Source organism: Odocoileus virginianus, chromosome 11 (genome assembly GCF_023699985.2).
Source record: "Odocoileus virginianus isolate 20LAN1187 ecotype Illinois chromosome 11, Ovbor_1.2, whole genome shotgun sequence".
Lineage (NCBI taxonomy): Eukaryota > Metazoa > Chordata > Mammalia > Artiodactyla > Cervidae > Odocoileus > Odocoileus virginianus.
Genome location: NC_069684.1, coordinates 43,999,772 through 44,023,183, shown reverse-complemented (window position 1 = coordinate 44,023,183; position 23,412 = coordinate 43,999,772). Strand labels below are relative to the sequence as shown.

General features: G+C 37.3%; 1 protein-coding gene and 1 pseudogene across 1 annotated transcript in view; one reads left to right on the top strand and one right to left on the bottom strand.

The window, feature by feature from the left end:
• Positions 1-23,412, bottom strand: part of WDR64 (WD repeat domain 64) — a 126,293-nt gene that overhangs the window by 942 nt on the left and 101,939 nt on the right. Inside the window, exons 22-27 of the mRNA XM_070474360.1 lie at positions 21,063-21,121; positions 17,738-17,847; positions 13,096-13,284; positions 10,340-10,445; positions 6,907-6,987; positions 5,989-6,102 (exon numbers count right to left, since the gene is read on the bottom strand). Of these exons, the coding sequence (XP_070330461.1) occupies positions 5,989-6,102; positions 6,907-6,987; positions 10,340-10,445; positions 13,096-13,284; positions 17,738-17,847; positions 21,063-21,121 (659 nt within the window). The remainder of the gene's footprint in view (positions 1-5,988; positions 6,103-6,906; positions 6,988-10,339; positions 10,446-13,095; positions 13,285-17,737; positions 17,848-21,062; positions 21,122-23,412) is intronic.
• Positions 21,307-22,353, top strand: LOC110152112 (protein-L-isoaspartate(D-aspartate) O-methyltransferase-like; annotated as a pseudogene).

Sequence of the window (23,412 nt, the reverse complement as noted above, 5' to 3'; positions counted from 1 at the left end):
GTCTCCTGCATTGCAGGCAGATGCTTTACTCTCTGAGCCACCATTCTATATTAATATCATCAGAGTCCACTGACTTACAAAAAAAATAATAAAGTCAAGTGATGATCCCACAAATGAGAAAGCTTTCAATTAGATATTTTTTTAAAACATGCATATAAAAAGTTAAACTCATCTGATTTCAAAAGTCTAGGCTAAGAAATGTATAAATTTGTCAAAGAGGAGACAAGATGGTACAGTAGAAGGACTTGAGCTTACCTCTTCTCATGAAAACATCAAAACCACAACTAACTGCTGAAAAACCATTAACAAAAAAGACTGGAACCAACCAAAAATGACAAGGAGATGACAGGAGGGGTTCATTTGCAATACAACCTGGCTCACCAGAGGGACAAAGCTTAGTTCCGCTGGCCAGAGGACAGGTACCAGTTCCTTCCACCAGGAACCCTGCACAAACCTCTTAGGCCAGACACAGCTCCCAGGAGCAAACACCAGAAGCAAGAGGAGTTACATTCCTGCAGCCTGCAGAATGGAGACAGTAAAAAGAAAGGCAAAATGAGATAGCAGAGGAATATGTTCCAGATGAAGGAACAAGATAAAACTTCAGAAGCTAAGTGAAATAGAGATAGGCAGTATACCCAAAAAAGAATTCAATGTGATGATAGTAAAAACCATTCCATATTTTAAAAAAGAATGGAAGCACAGATGAAAAAGATGCAAGAAATGTTTACTAAAGAGCTAGAAAATATAAAGAATAACAAAGTTGAACAGAGTAACTGTGATGCAAAATATATCAGAAGCAATCAATAGCAGAATAAAGGAGGCAGAAAAATGGCTAAGTGAGCTGTAAGACAGAACAGAGTGACATGATATATTTAAAGTGGTGAAAGGGAAAAACTGACAACCAAAAATACTTCTATATAGCAAGGCTCTTGCTCAGATTTAAAAGAGAAAAGGTTTATAGACAAGCAAAAGCTAAGAGAATTCAGCACCACCAAACCAAACTAGCTTTAAACAAATGCTCAAGGAACTTCTCTCAGTGGAGAAGAAGACCACAACTAGAAAGAAGAAAATTGCAAATGGAAAAGCTCACCAGTAAAGGCAAACATGCAGTAAAGGTAGGAAATCATCCACTGCAAATATGCTATCCAAAATTAGCAATGGTGGGGCTTCACACCACATGGTGGTTAAGATTCACACCTCCAAAGCAGGAGGGGCAGGTTCAGTCCCTGGTTAGGGAACTTGGTTTTCCACATGCTGCACATCCAAAATAAATAAAAAATTTTTAAAAAAACAACAGTAATGATGCTAATAATCAGTCAGTTCAGTTCAGTCGCTCAGTCGTGTCCGACTCTTTGCGACCCCATTAATTGCAGCACGCCAGGCCTCCCTGTCCATCACCAACTCCCAGAGTTTACTCAAACTCATGCCCATCGAGTCGGATAGGCAAGTACAAATGCAGAATATTGGAAATGCATTTGAAATTTAAGAGAACAGTACCTTAATCTTGTTTATATATGGGCTGCTATATCAAAACTTTGTGGTAACTGTAAATCAAAAATATACAATAGATATATACACACAAAATAGAAAAAAAATACCAAAACAACACTAAACATAGCCATCAGATCACTAGAGAAGAGAACAAAATAAGAAGGGAAGAAAAAAAGATGAAAACAAATTCAAAACTGAACAGAATGGCAATAAGAACATACATTTTGATAATTATCTTACATAAAATGATTAAATGCTCCAACTGAAACACTTAGACTGGCTAGATGGATATGAAAACAAGACCCATAAATATGCATTCTACAAGAAATCGACACTAGATCTAGGGACGTATACATACTGAAAGTAAGGGGATGGAAACATATTGCATGCAAGTAAAACTCTCTAGAAGCTAGATTAATAATACTTGTAGTAGGTAAAATAGACTTTAAAATAAAGAGTTTTGAAAGAGACAAAGAGGGACACTACATAATGATCAAGGGATCAATCCAGGAAGAACACATAACAATTGTAAATATATGTGCTTCCAATATAGGAGCACCTCGATATAGGAGGCAAGGCTAACAGCCATAAAAGGAGAAATCGGCAGTAACATATAATAGTGGAGGAGTTTTAACACCAACTTTCATCCATTGACAGATCATCCAGAAACAAAATCAATAAGGAAACACAGCCCTTAAATGACACATTAGACCAGATGGACTCAAATCAATATTTATAGAGCATACCATTCAAAAGCAGCAAAATACATATTCAGATGCACACAGAATTTTCTCCTGGATAGATCACTATAAGAAAAAATAATGACAATAAAACCCATGGAGGCTAGCTGATTTGCAACTGAACAAGCAGTGGATCACTGAAGAAATCAAAGAAGAATCTAAAATATACTTGGAGACATATGAAAACATGATGATCCAAAACCAATGGGATATAGCAGTTCTAAGAGGGACGTTTAGAGCAATAAAAGTGTACCTCAGGAAGCAAGAAAAATGTTAAACAACCTAACTTTACACCTAAAGCAACTAAAGAAGAACAGTCAAACCCAAAGTTATTAGGAGGAAAGAAAGCATAAAGATCAGAGCAGAAATAAATGAAATAGAGATGAAGACAATAGATCAATGAAACTAAAGGCTGGTTCTTTGAAAAGATAAATAAAATTGGTAAAGCTTTAGCCAGACTCATCAAGAAAATGAGAAAATAAAGGCCTGCTTCTCTTACGAGTCAAAAAAAAAAAAAAGAGAGAGAGGCTCAAATCAATAAACTTAGAAATGAAAAAGGAGACAAGAAACAACCCAGAAATATAAAGGATCATAAGAGACTACTGCCAGAAATTTATGCCAATGAAATGGACAAACTAGAAATGAACAAATTCTTAGAAAGGTAACAACCTCCCTAGACTGACCCAGGAAGAAATAGAAAATATGAACCTTCCAATCAGAAGTACTAAAATTGCAACTGTGATTTAAAAACTCCCAACAAAAGTCCAGGACCAGATGACTTCACAGGCAAATTCTATCAAACATTTAGAGAAGAGTTAACACCTATCCTTCTGAAACTATTCAAAAAAAAAAAAAAATCACAGAGGAAAGAACACTCCAAAACTGAGTCTATGAGACCAACATCACCCTGATACCAAAACCAGACCAAGTTACCACAAGGAAGGAAAATTAAAGGCTAGTATCATTGATGAATATGGATTCAAAAATCCTCAACAAAATACTAGGAAACAAAATCCAACAATACATTAGTAAGACGATACACCACAGAGTGGATTCATTCCAGGGATGCAAGGATGTTTTGGTATCCACAAATCAATCAGTGTGATAGACCATGTCAACAAGTTGAAGAATAAAAACTATATGATCACCTTAGTAGATCCAGAAAAAGGTTTTGACAACATTCAACACCCATTTATGATGAAAAACTCTCTAGAAAGGGGGCACACAGGGAACCTACATTAATATAATAAAGACCATATATGACAAACCCACAGCTAACATCATACTCAATAGTGAAGAGGTGAAATCATTTCCTCTATGATCGGGAACACAAGAAATTTGTCAACTCTTGCCACTTTTGTTCAGTGTAGTTTTGTAAGTCCTAGCCAAAAATAAACTCAAAATGGATTAAAGACCTAAATGTAAATCCAGATACTATGAAACTCTTAGAGGCAAATATAGGCAAAATAGACTTTGACCTAAATCACAGCAATATATTTTTCAATCCATCTCCTAGAACAATGGAAATAAAAACAAAAGTAAACAAATGGAACTTAAAAGCTTTTGCACACCAAAGGAAACTATAAACAAAACAATAAAATGACCCACAGAATGGGAGAAAATATTTACAAACAATGTAATTGACAAAAGATTCATCTCCAAGATTTACAAACAGTTCCTGCTGTTTGTATGTATCAGTATAAAACAAGCAAACAAACAAAAAACAACCAATGAAAAAATAGGCAGAAGACCTAAATAGACGTTTCTCCAAAGAATACAGATAACCTAGAGGCACTTGAAAGTTTCTCAATATCACAAATTATTAGAGAAATGCAAGACAAAACTACAACAAGACACCAGTTCACATCAGTCAGAATGGCCTCATCAAAAAGTCTACAAGCAATAAGTACTGGAGAGAGTGTAGAGAGATGGGGACCTTCATACACTATTGATTTGAATGTAAATTGGTACAGCCACAATGGAGAACAGTGTAAAAATTCCTTTAAAAACTAAAAATAGAACTACCATATCATCCAGCAATCCCACTCCAGGGCATATATCCAGAGAAAAACATGGGCCAAAATTATACATGAACCCCAGTGTTCACTGCAGCACTGTTTGTAATAGCCATGACATGGAAGCAACCTAAATGTCCATTGGCAGAGGAATAGATAAAGAAGATATGGTACATATATACAATGGAACAACCATAAAAAGAACAGAATGATGCCACTTGCATCATGGATGGGTCTAGAGATTATCACAGTGAAGTAGTTTAGGCAGAGAAAGACAAATGTGATATTATTTATATATGAAGTCTAAAAAAATTATACAAAGGAACTTATTTAAAAAACAGAAACAGACTCACTGACTTAGAAAAGAAACTTATGGTTACCAAATGGGAAAGGTTGAAGGGAGAGATTTAACAGGAGGTTGGGACTAACATATGTTGTGTGCTTAATCATGGACATGGACGGTAACCCACCAAGTTGTTCTGTCCATGGAATTTGCCAGACAAGAATATTGGAGTGGGTTGCCATTTCCTTCTCCGGGGGATCTTCCTGACACAGAAATCAAACCTGTGTCTCTTGCGTCTCCTGCATTGGCAAGTGGATCCTTCACCACTAGTGCCACCTAGGAAGCCCTGGGGTTAACATATACATCCTACTATATAGAAAATAATCAACAAGGACCTACTGTATAGCACAGAGGAGACTAGTTAATATGCTTGAATAATCTATATGGGAAAAGAATCTGAAAACGGCTAGAAGTGTGTATATGTGTAACCTAATCACTTTGTTGTACATCTGAACTAGAGTTAATTTTAGACTTAGGTTCACTGACTAATTATATGCCAATATAAACTATAAATGAAAATAGAATTTCCCAGTGATCCAGTTGTTAGGTCTCTGTGCTTCCATTGCAGAGGGCATGGGTTTGATCCCTGATTGGATAACTAGGAAATCCTACATGCCATGTGTTGTGGTAAAAAAATTAAAATTAAAATTACTATTTGTTAGATCTTCCTCTTAATATTTGATCAATTTTAATAACTAGATACATGACCATAGTTTAAATTAGGCTCATACAAACTTCCTAGAACTAATAGAGCAGTTTTAAGGTTTTAGTTTTTTAGGCTGTTTAGTTTAAGAGATTGAGCGTGATATTTGGAGTAAAAAGTTGACTTCAGGTTATGACTTAATTTTATATGACCTTTGATAAGTCATTTTAATCACCCTTTTGGTTCCAATTTTTTCCCCAGTTCTAAAATGAGTGTATAATATTTTCTTTGTGATCTTTGTGAAAATCAAAGAATTATTTATAAAAATACCATGTTAGCTATAAAGTTTTCCATTAGTTTTCCTATTAATACATGGAAAACATTCTCCTTGACTTGGCTGGTGGGCCAGAAACTTACTGTTATCTTGGCTTCATCCTGCAGGTACAATAATGTTAGGAAGTAAGGATGGCTACACAGCCATCAGATATGTCATGCCATACTGCCTGGCTTTTAAAATTAGTCAGTGAACCTAAGTCTAAAATTAACTCTAGGATGTTAATTTGCTCAGGCTCAGAGATCCTGCTTGATTTTTCTGTCCGTCCTGGGAAAGTTAGGTTTTCCTTCTCACTGAGGTAAAACACATGCATTCTGGAATATTTGTAGACAGAGTCAGACCTGAGATAATTTTAGTCCCAGAAATTAGAAACAATCCAAACCAAAATGGTATACACTGTGGAATTCTAAGTACTAACTCACTTTTTCATGTTGAACATGGCCTCCCTTCTTCTTTCCTTGAATGCCATCTGAAGATTCCTTTTGTGCTTCTGAACCAATTAGTGGAAGGAATCTTAGACTAGTGGGGCTTGGTACCTAGGAGCCATAAATAAAGAATAATACATACTTAAGGTGATAAATTCTGTAATATGAATTCAGGGATGGGGGATAGGGAGTGAGAAGGTCCAACTGCTTTAAAACATACCCACCATCCCAGGAGTCCACTATTAATTCTGATGCTTTTCCCTTAGCCGCATCTATAGTTTAACTGTTTAGTACCTGTAGGAGGTTATCAACATGGTCTTGGGAAAGAGAAGTAACATTTTATAAAACAATATTATATGTTAAAATTAGGGCGCAATGTTTTGTCTTTGGTTTATTATTCTTGGTTAATTAAACAACAGGTTATCTGGGTTGGAGACTTGAAGGAAAAGTAGGGATTTGGAGGGAAACAAGGGGTGGATGAGTTATGGGCAGAGGAGCAGCACAGGCAGAGTCACAATAGAGGGAAGAACAGTGATGCTTAAGGAATGGTGAGTTAGCACAGCTGGGGTGTAGGGTACATGGGAGAATATGGTGGAAAATGGGGTTATACAGTTCAGGTGGAGGTCAGATCATGAGAATGCCAGGCCAAACGCATTTAGTTTTATCCTATAGATGATGAAGAGCCAGGGTAAAGTTTGAAATACTTTTCTGTAGTATTGTTCCATGTGGAATGACAGAGACAATGATCAAGGCCACTGACACACAAAACCAAAGATTTCTCTGGGTTTGGACGCAGCATGTTTATGGAATCATCTTTCTGCTTGGTTATGTGATTGCTTGCTCAGGGTCAGGAATGAGATGTCAGATTCCCTAATTGTTCTGGAATCACTCTAGTCCTAGATACCTCCAACTCACCCTGTATATGGGCAGAGAACCAAAAACAATCCCTGCCTCTCTGTTTTCAGTCATGAAACCTTCCAAGGCATGTCTTCGAATCTGCAAAGAGAGGAGTGAATGTTTAATGAAAAGGGCAGATTATATCAGTGGCAAAATTCCTGGAATCAAATTCTGACTCTGCCACTTATTAGTTGCATGATCTTAAGCAAATTCTTTCCCTGTTGACAATTTATGAAGACAAAATGTATATAGTAAGGTGCTACTCAAATGTAAGATTTAAATCTATTGTATTATTATTACTAATAACAATATGTCAAAAAGAAATGAAAAGAAGTGAACAAATATTACACAATTGTGAATGAAAAGAAATGGGAAAAATAAAATTGCTGGTAGCAATCAGATTCCTAAGTAAAAGGTATTTTTATCTCAAGCATTAAACCTTTGTTATTTTACCAACCGAGAAGATAAAGATATGCTAAGAGGCCAAGCCTTATAATATTGAGTGCATTCGGTTTTTTCAAGAGCTTTAAAACCTTTCCAAAGATTTTCCCAAATATATTTAACATTTCAGTTTAATTACTTTAACAGTTACCACTTCAAATTGGAAAAGAATATTAAAAGTGAATACCAATCTTTATTTTTAGGTTGTGCTATTCAACAAAGTCAAGCATTTGTTACGTGCTATACATGTATCTTTGCCCATAAAGAGCTTATGATTTATTGGTGGAGGGGAGAAGTAAGAGTCAGTATACCAGTGGTTCTACTTCCCTGTAGAACACGGTAAGTGAACGTGTTGCCAGACAAAAAGCAGGGAGAGACTGGGGCCTTTGGAAAGTGGAATTAACATTTATTGAATGCCTACAATGTTCCTCGTATACATTTTCTCATTTAATCCTCAAAAAAAACCCTTTGAGAGATTATATTATTAGTTATTAGGTAAAATAACACCTAAGATTAAATTGAAGTCTGTTACATTCCACAGCCAGTCTCTTTCTTGCCTGTCACCCTGTCTTCTGGGAGAAGCTATCCGAGTTCCCTCTGGGCAGGAAGCGAGGGTTTATAAAATGGTTTCATCTGGAAAGTGTTAAAAAATGTTAAAAATACTTATTGAACATGAAGTTGATGCTGTGAAAAATGACATATTCTGTTTAACACATTGGAACAATACCCTCAGCTCGAGGGTGTCAGTGCGCCGTGCCAGTCCTTTTCATCCTCTCTCAGACATAATGACAAGCTGAATGTCGTGTTCTTAATTCTCTTGCTTTTGTTTATATAGTTTTACCTTTTATACTTTTTACCAAAACAACATTTTATTTACTTTCGCCTTTTCTCTATTTTTATCAGAACAAAATGGCTATGTATATATTCTTATGCACAACTTGTCTTATTCAGTAGTATGTTTCAAACATCCATTTGTGTAGGGACGTGTTATTCGAGTTCATTTATTTTTACTGCTCCATAGTATTTTAATTTATAAATATGCCATAATTTAGTTACCAGTTGTGCTCTTGAGCATTTAGGCTGCTTTCAGATTTTTGCTGTTACAAATAGTACTACTATGAGCTGTCTTGTTCCTGCCTCCTAAACACATGTTTAGGAATTTCTGTTGATACTTAGTAGAGTACGCCTATTTTCAGTTTACTAGATAATGCCTGTCACATAATTTTCCAAAGTGATTCTAGCAATTTACACTACTTCCACCAGCAGATTAGTGTTCTGATTTTTCTAAATGCACACCGATTGTCAGACTTTTTGATACTTGCCAATCTGGTGGGTATAAAATGCTACCTATATTATTGGTGTGTGTTTCCATGATTACTAATGAGGCCGAGCATCTCTTCAGTTACTTTTTTTTTCTCTTTTGTGAAGTATCCAAGTATTTGACCATTTTTTAAACTGGACCATCTTTTCTGATTATTGATTTTTTCCTATACTGGATACTAATACTTGGTCAGTTGGCAAAGTAGGATGGCCTTTGACAGAGAGAGATGATGGATATGGCAGGGGTAGCCCAGGTGGACTGTAGGGATAGGAGACTGAGAGAAATGTTCAGGAAAAAATAATTAGTCTGACTTATAGAGGCAATGGCACCCCAGTCCAGTACTCTTGCCTGGAAAATCTCATGGACAGAGGATCCTGGTAGGCTGCAGTCCATGGGGTCGCTAGGAGTTGGACACAACTGAGTGTCTTCACTTTCACTTTTCACTTTCATGTATTGGAGAGGGAAATGGCAACCCACTCCAGTGTTCTTGCCTGGAGAATCCCAGGGATGGGGGAGCCTCATGGGCTGCCATCTCTGGGGTCACACAGAGTCGGACATCACTGAAGCGACTTAGCAGCAGCAGCATAGAGGGTTGAACAACTATAGGTTAGAAATGGGAGATAAGTTTTAATCAGAGGTAAATATGGTTTGTATTGTGGAAGATCTTGAAGAAATCCATTTTTAATTAAGTAATGCCAGTTGCTGGTGGTGATGATGTTCAGCCGCTAAGTTGTGTCCTACCCTGTGACCACATGGACTGCAGCACACCAGGCTACCCTGTCCTTCACCACCTCCCAGAGTTTGCTCAAATTCATGTCCATCAACTTGGTGATGCAATCTAACCAGCTCATCTTCTGACACCCTCTTCTCCTTTTGCCTTCAATCTTTCCCAGCATCATGTCTTTTCCAATGAGTTGACTCTGTGCATCAGGTGGCTTTAGTATCAGTCCTTCCAGTGAATATTCAGGGTTGATTTCCTTTAGGATTAACTGGTTTGATCTCCTTGCAGTCCAAGGGACTCTCAAGAGTCTTCTCCAGCACCACAACTTGAAAGCATTTAGACCTTAGCCTAAAGGCTCATGCTGTATTCATTTTTTAGAAGTTTTAGAAATTGAAATAGAATAAATTGCAATGTACATTTCTCTCCTATTCTGTGTGAAGAAGTTTTTCTATCTGTGATAGGCAGAATAATGGCAACCAAGGATATTCACACAGTATTCCTCCCACCCCAAATCTGTGAATATATTGCTTCATTTGGCAAAAGGGACTTTGCAGATGTGGCTAACATTAAGAAACTTGAGATTAAAAAAAAAAAAAAAACTTGAGATGGATCATCCAAGTGGGCCCAATCTAGTCACAGGAATTTTTAAAAGCAGAGAACATTTCCAACTGGTCAGAGAGACAAGATCACAGAAGAATGGGATTTCATGGCTTTGAAGGTGAAGGAAGGGAACCACAAACTAGGAAATATGAGATTCTGCCTCGAGGCTTCAGAAGGAGGCACAGCCCTGGCGACACCAGTGAGATGCCAGTCAGACTTCTACAGAACTGCGAAATAACTAACTTGTGTGGTTTAAACCACCAAGTTTCTATTGGCAAGTAACAAGAGCAATAGGAAACTAATACAGTGGACATGTTAAATTCAGAAAAACAAAAGCAAAGTGACTTTGTTTTGTTTTTTAAAGCTACCTTAGGAGAAGAAAGAGACTTGAAAAACTTGAAATTGTGTTCCACTTCAAAGGCCTTTGGAGGGGTACGTTTGAAGAGCAAAGACATCGAGCTCATTTTTTGCCACCTGCATAAAAAGATACACACACATATTAAAAAAAAATGGTTAAGAACATACCTACACCTACTCAACAAGTATCCATCATGTCCTTTGTCTGGGCCTCCAAATTCTCTGGCTCCCATGGCACCAGTCCTAATGATGTGACCTTTGCACTTAACTCTTCTTTCACTTCCCAGATTTCCCTCCAAAGAAATCATCAAGATTTCTACTAAACCTCAGCATTCCATGAAGTTAACTTCATTAATAGCCACTGGAGGAAAAAAAAAACCAGAAATCTCTGGTATAAAATTAATGCTTGACTTTTTGTGACTCAGGTCAAACTTGCACTATAATTAAAACTTACTTATGTATATATTTTAAAAGTCATAACAAAGTATTAAAAATGTAAACATATGTCTTCTAACAAAATGTAAACATATATCCTACTTTAACCTATCCCAAATATATCATACTGTTTCATATTTCGTATCTATCATTTATATCTGTTGCCTCTGCTTGTAAACTTCTCCATTAATCATTATTTGTTTGACAGTATCTTCTGAGTGCCTACTATGTGCTAAGCACTGAACTAAGAATTGGATATATAAAGATACATAAAATATGCTCCTAGTCTTCAAGGAACTCAAGAGAATAGTGAAGAAGATGCATATCAACAAATCAGAATATCGTGTTTTAAGTACTGAGATACATGGATTCTCAAGACTCAGCAGTTACCCAAGGAGACTCATCAACTTTGCCTGGTGAACTTTGCCATATCCTGATGAATCTTGACTCTATTATCACACTTCTTACATTTTAGCCAGATGTCTTCCCCAGTGCTCCTTACTGCCCAGCAAAGACAAACCTTGACCACTTCAGTGTGGTTTGGCAATCATTTGGAACCCTCATTAATTGTTCTGCAAGTGTTTCTGTTTTGAACCAAGTTCTGTGTGACTTATGACTCTTAGCTTTACAATTGTTCTATCAACTTTTGGACTAGATGATGGCATTGTGTCTCCCTAGCCTTGACTTACTCAGGATATCCCTAAAAGACTCCATCTTAGACAGTCTTCTCTGATTCTTTCCACTTTGCACTCATCTTGTCAGTTATTCCAGTTCTGAGTGAGTGAGTGAGTGAGTGAAAGTCTCTCAGTCGTGTCTGACTCTGCAACCCCATGGATAGTCTAGGAATTCTCCGGGCCAGAATACTGGAGTAGGTAGCCCTTCCCTTCTCCAAAGGATCTTTCCAACCAGGGGATTGAACCCAAGTCTCCTGCATTACAGGCAGATTCTTTACCAGCTGAGCCACCAGGGAAGGCCAAGAATACTGGAGTGATCTGCTGGATATTACCAGTCTATGTAGTCTAGTCCTATGAAGACTAGACATTTAGACATCTACCATTTAGGGCTAGGCTTTGCTGATGTTGAAAGCTCAGATGAGCACTAGTCGCTTCCATTATGACAAATATTCAGCCACAGTCAAAACGAGGACTGAGCTTTGCAAAAGCATAAAACAGTTTTCACCAGTATTTTATTCTTTACTGGGGGACTGTCCTCCCTCCCCTATGCCTTTAAGCATGCTCAAAGTCTCCCTCACAAACAAGCAAACTCATGAAACGAACTCTTCTTCAGTCCTACAGCTATTTGACTTCCTAGCAAAGTAATCTATGCTGTCATCACTTCACATCTCCCATTTATGTCTCAACCATGACGATGCAATTTTTACCCATCACTTTTTGAAACTTCCCTCTCTAGAATCATTAGTGACCTTTCAGCTGACAGACATGCTGGATCCACTGTTTACTTTTCTATTGTGCTATGTGATTTCAGTGCCACATTCTACAAATATGTCCTCTCACTTTTCTTCCTCTCATCCCTTGATTTCCATCTCACCATTTATTTCTGGATTTCCTTTAAACCTATTGGCTATTCCTTCTTAATGTTTTTCACTGGTTTCTTTTCTTTGGTCTGCTCTTTACAGGACATTTCTTGATTAATTCCTGTTTTCTGTTTCTGCTCGCTCTGTACACAGGACCTGAGTGACCTATCCAGATTGAAAATACTGCTATGCTGATGACACCAAAACCTTTGCCTATAGGTCTGACCTCTTTGGGGAGCTCCAGACAGATCTCTCTGCTCATTAAATATCTCCACTTGGAAGTCCCACAAACATCTCGGACTTAAATCTGTCCAAAACCAAATTCGCCATCTTTTTCTTCAGACCTCCTCTTCCCCTTATGTATTGTATCATAGTGATTTCATAAAAATCCTTATGTTGGGCCTTAAAAGTCTTATTGTGCTTTGGCCCCTATAGACTTTTCTTGCTTTATGTTATGCAAGATATATCCTCACTACTTGCTCCCTGGACTCTAAGCCTTGAAAGACTATAACATGGTCTTTCACTATTTAGTGTGTATGCTTAGGCAGTTGCCTCCTTCATCTTTGTTTCATTAAATCCTGTCTTCGCTTCTGTGATTATTTTAAGAACTCATGTTCCTAGAGGTACTATTATACCAAATTATAGCTTTTGTTTACTTATTTCTCCCTTTCCCTCATTTGCAAAATTACTGAAAAGTTCTGGGCTTTTCATCTTTGAATTCTCCATGTTCAGCACAGTGTGACAGTATCATATAGTTTAATTTCATCTGCTCACCTAAAGAATACCATATGCTCTTACCTTTGCCGGTCAAATACCAGAGGATACTCATATGTTAGCTTTTTCTCTGTGAATTTGCTTTCTTCTTTTATTTCTATGGGATATTCAGTAACATCACAAGGCAAAATAAAATCTCTTGTCTGTGATAATTCAAAGGTCCTTCGCTGTCCAAAATATCCACAGTAATGACCATTGAGGGCATGCCAGAGCCTGGGGAAAGGCAAAGTAGAGAGAAGAAAGTAACTGGAATTCAGTGGAAGTTACTCTGTTTAGGTCATTTATGTAGCTTTTTCTTAGCCCAGCAGGGATTTTAAAGTCAAGTCCAGAACTCTACCTATTAAATATGTGGAGCTAATCATAACATAAACATTTTTACCAGTTGGAATTCTAATCTACAATAATTTTGGAAATGTCATTTTAAATCTATACTTATGATAACCACTTATTAAACCCAGAAGACTAGAAATGGATTTTTCCTAAAATAGCTGTGTTCATTCAACTTATATTGACTCATCAGTTGAATTAGACTGTAGAATGGGCCATATCTCAGCTGTTTAATTTCTGTATCGGCATCAACAGAACTTATGGGAGGAGACATCTACTAATGGTTTCACTCTTACCAAAATCATTTCGACTGCCATCCTCATTTTCTACTGATATGGAAATGCCATACTATTTTTTACAACTGAGTTCTGCAATAAGGTGGCAAAAGAAGTGATTCTTTATACATATGCATTATTTCACTCCAAGAGGACCTTCTAAATAACCCATGTGGTTTAAAGTCATACAGAATGTCATTAGCAAGAGTATGTGCCCTATGTCTTACGGAAATAAGACACAAATAATGTCTGACAGATCTTCCATTTATGTCTTGATTTCAAGCTCAAAGTAGCAAGTGATGGAAACAATCATAATGTGCCTACCTCAGTGGCCCAGGAGAATAATCTAAATGGCTTAAGAGTAGATCCTACAAAGTCTAAGTGGCATCCCAGTTGGAACAGGTAGGCACTGAGGAGGAGGTAAAACAGGAATCCAGTCAGGGGTCCTCACACCTGACACTGGCCTGAGAATGCACCCTTCCTTTCATACTTTAATTCCCCAGAGCTACGTAGACGTTTCCATGGACTTCCCAGAGACTTGACCAAGGTGAAATCGACAAGCCCTCTCAACACAGAGGTTAGAGGGGTGAGGGACTAGCTTCCGGACAACTCTAAGTTCATTCTGCTGGAGGCAAGGACTGAAGTAACTTTTGGTCTTCTTGTTTTCTGGTGTTTCCTACTTCATGTGCAGTGTTCCCAAATGACTAATCCTGTCTCTCAGCCTGATTTTCTAGGAGTCAGATGTAGATTTGGATCTTTACCCCTCTCTACCCTCTATCCCAAAGCTAAGCCTTTATTATGCTTTTTCCTGTGATAAAATCAGTCTTTTTGACAAACAAGATTTAGAGCATTAAATGCTTCCCTGGTGGCTCAGCTGGTAAAGAATTGCCTGCAGTGCAGGAGACCTGGGTTCAATCCCTGGGTTGGGAAGATCCCCTGGAGAAGGGCATGGCAACCTCCTCCAGTATTCTTGCCTGGAGAATCCCATGGACAGAGGAGCCTGAGCAGCTACATACAGTCCATGGGGTCACCAGGAGTCAGACACAACTGAGCGACTTTCACTTACACTTAGGAAGTGGCAGTGAGTTTTAGCAGAAAGACTTATTTGTGAAAAGAACTGTATTCTGAGATAGCTGTTAATAAAGCTAGGTTTTTTGAACTGAGTATTTAGGGATAGCTTCACTTGAAGGAATTGTAAAAGTAATTTCTCCATGCCATAGATAACTGGTTTGAGCAGGAAAAGCTTATAAATGATAGAGGTGTGCACACATGTTAACGTGTAGGGAGTGTGTGTGTGTGTGTGTGTGTGTACATTATAATGCACAATTAACACTTCTGATGACAACTGAAAATAAGCTGGAGCAGAGATTCAAGGGACAGAGTTTTGGAAAACATCTACAATAATTAAATGTAATTTTCATGTCAGTTCATTTTTCCTATGAATAAAACAACAGATCTCTTTGACAGAGAAAGCAGCTCTGTTTGCCCTCAAAGAAGATCTTATCCTAAAGATTCATCTTGAACTTGGTATTTCTGAAAGGTTTTCATCTTTCCATATTCCAAATGTTTTCCTTTTTTAGTGCTGCTTTTCTCAGTGAATGACACTAGTATTCATCTAGTTTTATAATGCTTGGACTCATTCTTGACATCTATCTCTTACCTTCTCTTTCAGTTAAAGTTTATGTCTTCTGGATTTTGCCTCCTAGATAATTCTCAAATCCAAAATATTTATTCCTAGCACTGTTACCACTCCCTGAGTTCACACCACTGTGTTCACCAGTGACATCTAACTGGTCTCTGTGCTCCCAGTGTTGCTGCTCCAAAATCCATACCTCACACATTATTATTTTTAAAATATATCTCAAATTATGTGAGTGTTAGTCGCTCAACTCCTCTGCCCATGGAATTCTCCAGGCAAGAATACTGGAATGTATAGCCATTCCCTTCTCCAGGGGATCTTTCCGATCCAGGGATCGAACCCAGGGCTCTTGCATTGCAGGCGGATTCTTTACCATCTGAGCTATATATAAACTCTACTAATTATGTTACTCACCCACTAAATATTTTTTGGTGGCTGTTTATTCCAAGATGAAGATCCATATCCTGAACAGTGTCTGCTACATGCTATATGGTCTTGTCCCTGTCTGAATCACCAGGCTCAAGCTCATATAGCTAGCTAGGGTCTTTTGAATTTCAGACCATTGTCATTCACACAACATAAAATATTTCTTCCTTTTCATCTTCATTATGTTTAAACTCTTGAAAACACTTTGAAACCTCCTTATCTCCCTTGATCTTACCTACTTTTATGTCCCTAAGAGGCCAATTCATTATCATAATTTTTAATGTAATTTTTTAAACTTTTATTTTATATTGAAGTATAGTTGATGAACAAAGTTGTGTTGGTTTCAGGTGTAAAACAGAGTGATTCAGTTATACATGTACATGTATATATTCTTTTCCAAATTCTTTCCCCAGGTTATTACGGAGTATTGGGCCTAATTCCTTGTGCTATATACTAGGTCTTTGTCGGTTATCTATTTTGAATAGAGTAGTAGTATTCATGTCAGTGGCAGATTCCCAATTTATCCCTTCTCCCTGGTAACCAAAAACTCATTCTCTAAGTCTATGAGTCTGTTTCTGTTTTGTGAATAAGCTCATTTGTATCATTTTTTTTCTGTTAAGATTCTGCATGTAAGTGATGTCATATGGTATTTGTCTTTCTCGTGCGACTTTACTTAGTATGGTAATCTTTAGGTCCATCAATACTGCTGCAAAACACATTATTTCATTCTCTTTAATGGCTGAATAATATTCTATTGTATATATGTACTACATCTTCTTTATTTGTCAGTGGACATTTAGGTTGCTTCCATGTCCTGGCTATTGTGAATAGTGCTGCAGTGAACATTGGCTTTTTGAAATATGGTTTGAATTACATGTAGCAATTTGTCTCAAGAATGGTCATGAAATTTCCTTTCTCTTTATGTGTGTGTGTATATATATATGTGTGTATGTATTTTTAGCATTTTATGTATTTGTACTTAGCATCACTAGGCAATTAAAAACAAGTAGGCTTGGTAGAACATGGCCACTTATAGTTATTAATTCTGAAGTAGTAGATCTCTAAAGTCCTCATCAGAAGGAAAAAAAAATTGTATTACTATGTATGGTGACAAGTGTTGACTTATTAAGGTGATCCTTTTACAATATATACATATTTTGAATCATTATGTTGTATATCTGAAACTAATATAATATTATTTAAAACCTGAGTTTTTAAAAAAGCTGATCCTAAGAGGAGGCTTTCTAGAGAATATAATTGATTACAGCCCTAGTAAATCATCTGTTTGCTCCAGTTGTAGCACTGTGCTCACCCCTTGAAGTAAGAGGAGCTACCAAGGAAGAAAAGAACCACAAAAACAAGTAGACTTTTAATGTCAATTACATTTTCATTGAAACAATTACTTCACTTTCACTTTTCTCAGTATTAGTTGTTCTTTCCTATATTTTGTAATGACTTCTCATCCTGTGTATCCTGTAGTCTTCCCTGGGCTTGGGTCTATCTCTCTGAGCTACCCATATTGCTTAATGATTTTAAAATAAGTCTACAAGAACACTTGTGTTGAAAAGACACCTTTTAGTGTTGATGAGCATGGCATCTCATTTTCTTGAGTGGAAAATTACGAATCAGTGACCACCTTCTTAAAGCCCTTTAGTGCCACCTTTTATTTGTTTTTGACTTCCCTGGTGGCTCAGGCGGTAAAGCGCCTGCCTACAATGCGGGAGACCCGGGTTCAATCCCTGGGTCCGGAAGATCTCCTGGAGAAAGAAATGGCAACCCACTCCAGTATTCTTGCATGGGAAATCCCATGGATGGAGAAGCCTGGTAGGCTCTAGTCCATGGGGTTGCAAAGAGTCGGACACGACTGAGCGACTTCACTCATCACTCACTTTATTTGTTTTAACCAGCTAATCAAGATTCCACTTATGGTATATGCTCAAAATTTAGCTTAAAATCCTTTACCTCATACAACCTGAATTCACGATATGAAGGTCCATACCTTACTGAGCCATCGATGGAGGCAGTAAGTACCACTTGTTTCTCTTCTACATAGATTATTTGAACAATTTCTAATGAATGAGCACGCCAGGCAAGAAGCTGCTTGAATTTCTAGACAGCAACAATAAAGCATATCTCTTTTAATAAGTACATACTGATCCAAATACAATCTTGAACAAAAACATTAATCATTAAAGAGCTAAGCTAATGAATGAATGGTGTGGACATCTGTGCAAGACAGTGAAATTCCCACCCTAGTTATCTCTTCTATTGCTTGTTGAGGTACCAAAAATTCTATTTTTAGATATTTGTTAATCTATACATATCCCTGGGACAGGAAATATCTTACACCTTTAGCAGCTTATCATTTAACTGAGGATTAGCAATTCATTTAGTTGAAAACTAGTAGAAGACTAGATGAAAGAAAATCCTTAGGAGAAGGGTTGTGGGGGGACTATACAATATAATATAGTAATATTATATATAATATAATCAGGAGAAGGAGAAAGCAGAGTTAAAAGATGACCAAAGGGGAGATTGGCAAGAAGACTTTTCCTATTTCCAAGTTTTATCCAGAGACCCCTTGCTAATTATTTTTTTGTTTGTTTTGAGGCGGGGGGTGTTGGTGGTGATTGTGGGATATATATGTTACTTACATACCACAAAGAATTAACAAAAGGATTGGACCCAGCTCATTCTCTTGCAAAGACATCTTGACACTTCAGGTTGTGACTTATCCTCAAGTTTAGAGCCTCTGAAGGGGCTCCAGAAGAAATTTTTAAACCATGTGAATTAGAGTTGTCAACTGGGAGACTTATTCTGTAGAAATATCCCCATAAAACTTGTTCCCTCTCTGTCACTGATGAATCCAGACTAAGACCTTTCTTCTTGCTAGTCATCTATGTGGGAGCTAGAATTCTGGCAGCTCAGAGTTCTGTGAGACCCAAATTCATTTAGACTTTAGCATAGTAAGTTAGGCACAATTCTTCCAATATCTCTTGACCTGATTCAGTTCCCTATTCTTAGAGAACCAGGGTAAAATCTACATCCTTCTACTTATTTTCTCAAAGCTTTTCAAGAACATTGGTTGCCCAAAGGTTCTTTCTCTGTCTTGGGACGGAATTCTCTTAAGGCAAGGATTTCATTATTATGGACCATGTCTATAGTAGGAAATACGTTTTACTTCATGACCCAGTAAACACATGCGGTACCTGCACATGCATCTGAAACAAGTTTCAGTATCCTTCACAAAGGATACTTAATCTGCATTGTGTATAATGAACAATTGATACTGTCTGTTGTTCTATTCTGTTGTATTGGGTTTGCCAAAAGGTTTGTTTGGCTTTTTCTGCAAGATGCTATAGAAAAACCCAAACACACTTTTTGGCCAACCCAATATTTCATTACACTCCATTCTCTTCTATTTTCACAAAAGAACTGCTTGCCACTTATTAAATTGATTTTATGACTCCCCCTAGTGTATTACAACCAGTAATTAGAAAAAAACACAGAATAAAACTTTTTTCTGTAAGCATGTGAGTATATGATACATTATTTGTCTTTATGTAGATAGATTTTGACTACTGTTTCTCTTAGACCTCTGATATTCCATGGATCATCTTTAAACAGTATTGTCTCAAGAGAACCAGATTAACCTCTGATTTATAGACTGACTTATTAAGTTTTCACTGTAGTTGTAATCCATAACTGAATCTTGTTTAATGCATGGTACATATTAGTGTATGTAATAATGAGGCATAGAGTCCATTGTGCAATTATAAATAGGCAGCCAGATACAAACTGGAAAATCACATTGTCCGAATAAAGAGAAGGTTGAAATGAGGCTGGATAGGGAAGAATTTAGCTATGTTATTAAAATAGATCCTCTTCAATTGGTGAAAATGCTTTTAAAAATCAATCCCACTATTATTCTAATTCAATATCAACACATAATTTTGTTTTAAATATTTTCTCTGAATTTTGAAAGGTCTCAGTTGCCAGTCTATAGGAAGTCCATTTACAAAAATATAGATTTTGAATTGTATTTTTTATCTGCTAAAATTAATATGAGAATATTGATAATTATCACAAGTAAGCGAAAACAATTAGATAGCCTTCTTCTCATACATGATTCAAGCATATGATTGTTTTTGTTCCTCTCACAGCATGCCATATAGTTGATACAGTAAGTTGAAACTTAGTGCTTTCCATTTGCTGGTGGTATCTATTACATGTGGAAAGAGCATTGGATTAGAGGACAGGAACCCTGGTTCTGGCTCTGTCTTCATCATTAACTATGATGTGATCCCAGGCAAGCTTTCTGATTTCCCTTCTGCAAACTGAAGAATGTCATACTGAAGCTAAGTATCTGAATTTTATAAAAGCTATAACGGGTTCTTGAAAACAAAAACTCTGTAGACCAAATGAGATAATGTTTGAAACAATAAGCATTCTAAAACACTCTGCAAGGAAACCCATCCTAATCTATGTATCCATGCATTAATATTAATACCTGTAATCCAAAAATAAAACATTACTGTTTAAGCTACTATTTGGCTTTTGGATTTGAAGTATTAACTTACAGGGAAATAAGCCTATGATAAAATAGTGCTTCCTTGCTATAGTCTTTAATTAGTTTTGAACTTTTATAATATATGTAGATATATTGGCATATCCACACACATACACAAGAAGTGCACTTTTTTTTTTAGCGATGCTGTGAGGCATCTGGTATCTTAGTTCCCCGATCAGGGTTTGAACCTGCTCCCTTTGCAATGGGAGCATGGAATCTTAACCACTGGACTACCAGGGAAGTCCCAGGAAGTACATATTTAAATGGTTATCAACTAAGGGTGGTGACATTTACATTGCATTAACACTAAAAATAGAATAGCATATTTAATCATAAGGATGATTTTAGACTAGAGGGGAAGAGTTTCTTGAAAATAATAATATCTGGGTACCAGGTTGGGCTTCTAGGAAAGGTTATGAAACTTCCTTCTATGAAGTTGTATAAGATAAAGGCAATGACTGGAGGACTGCATGATGTATGATGCTCTTAAGCTCTGGGCACACTCTAACAAATAAGTCAAAACATGAAGTAGATGCAGAATGAACAATGGCTTGTTTGCTAACTCACTCATTCATCCCCTATTTTCTCCAGCAGACCACTGTTATTTGTCATGTAGCTTAAGTTTCAGTAGTATCACATATGACTTGAGAGTAGGTAATCTTGTTCTGTATTTCTATCTTTTGTGGCATTTGGCACAGAGAAATGCTCAGTAAATGTCTTGATTCATTAATTAAACTAAAACTGAAGTTCTTACCTTTTCATCATGAGGTGATTCCAAGAAGGAACTGATACTACAAAGGATAGCGTGTCCTTCTGTATGAAATTTAAACATTGGAATTTTTAATTAGATATTCTCTTGTCTAAGTAATTATTAATACTACTCAGACTTGTTTTGATCAAGTTGTTTTGATTCAAGCATTTAAAATGGTAAGTAAAATAGTATCTGAAAGGTGTAGTGCTGCCGCAGCAGCCGCAACGACTTGAGCAGGGTGGTGACCATGCAGGAGGTGGGCTCACTCTTGGAGGCACCGCAGGGCACCATTGCTGCACTGGTTCTGTACCTACTCCGAGTGTTCTTAGCGATGGCCTGGAAATCTGGTGGTGCCAACCCCTCAGAGCTAGTCCACAACCTCCACAGTAACGGAATCCTCAAGGCAAAGTATTTGAAGTAATGTTGGCCTCATACTGCTCTCACTATGCAAAATGAAACCTTTTTATGGATTCTTCACAATCTATGGGGTTCCAAGCAACAATTAGTACTCCACATATGCATGCATATGTACTAGAACTTCTGTTTGATCCGCTGCATGAAGGAGTTAAGGCTGTAGAAGATGGAAGTGGGACCCTTAAACTGCATGTTTTGCATGTATGGTTGGGTCTAGTGGAAAAGTCATAGGAATTGATTACACTAAAGAGCTACTAAGTGAGTGAAGTCGCTCAGTCATGTCCAACTCTTTGCGACCCCATGGACTGTAGCCCACCAGGCTCCTCTGTCCATGGGATTCTCCAGGCAAGAATACTGGAGTGGGTTGCCATTTCCTTCTCCAGGGGACCTTCCCAACCCAGGGATCGAACCCAGGTCTCCCGCATTGCAGGCAGATGCTTTATCCTAAACTATTCAGTAAATAATGTCGGAAAGGATGACCCAGTGCTTTTGTTTCCAGGGAGACTGCAGCTGCTTGTGGGGGGTAGAAGATGGAGTATGCTGAAGAAGTATGCTATTCATGTAGGAGCCACAGACCCAGCTGTGTCCCCAGGCACTAATAGACCAGTTAAAGCCTGCCAGAAGATTGATATTACAAGTGGTCTGCAGGTGAAAACCAGATATTGGAGTAATGTGACAAGCTACGTGTTGGCAGTGTCAAAATGAAATCTCACAATGTTGTGATGTGAACAGAAAGGTGATTCAGTTATATAAGTATATCCTTTTTCAGATTATTTTCTATTATAGTTTGCTGCAAGATATTGAATATAGTTTCCTGTGCTATATAGTTGTTCAATCACTCAGTTGTGTCAGACTCTTTGCAACCCCATGGACTGCAGCACACCAGGCTTCCCTGTCCTTCACAATCTCCTGGAGTCTGCTTGAACTTACGTCCATTGAATCAGTAATGCCATGCAGCCATCTCATCTTCTGTCATCCTCTTCTCCTTCTGCCTTCAATCTTTCCCAGCATCAGAATCTTTTCCAATGAGTTGGGTCTTCACATCAGGTGGTCACAGGATTGGAGTCTCAGCTTCAGCAACACTCCTTCCAGTGCATACTCAGGATTGATTTCCTTTAGGATTAACTGGTTTTTTAACTCCTTGCAGTCCAAGGGACTCTCAAGAGTCTTCTCCAACACCACAGTTCAAAAGCATCAATTCTTCAGCGCTCAGCCTTCTTTATGGTTCAGTCGCACATGCATACTTGACTACTTGAAAAACCATAGCTTTGACTAGATGGACCTTTGTTGGTAAAGTGATGTCTTTGCTTTTGAATATACTTAGGTTTGTCATAGCTTTTCTTCCAAGGAGCAAGCATCTTTTGCTTTCATGGCTGCAGTCACCATCCACAGTGATTTTGGAAATAAAAAAAAAAAAATCAAGAAAATAAAGTCTGTCACTGTTTCCATTATTGTATACTGTGCTCTACAGTAGGACCTTGTTGTTTGTCTGTTTTGTATATAGTACTTTGTATCTGATGATCTCAAGCTCCTAATTTACCCTAATTTATCCCTCCTCCCCCACTTTAACGTTTGGTAACAGTAGATTTGTTTTCTGTCTCCGTGAGTCTGTTTCTATTTTGTAAATAAGTTTATTTAAATAAAGATAGCTTTACAATCTACTGGTAATACTGAATGCAAACATAAATAATTATTTTCTACAATCTCCAGAAGACTCCAGTAATTGTGAATACAAAATAATACATTGAGACTTTTGTAAGGCAACTTTTCAAATGAAAAATTAGTTTTTAAAAGAGGAGACATAAAATTTAGATATTAGTATAATAGCAATATCCGGATGTAGATCTCAAGATTACATTAGAAATAAGGGTTGGCTGTGATAAAAAGAAGGGTAATGTAGGCTAAGCCTGAGAGAAGAAAAGAAAGCTTAGGCTTAATT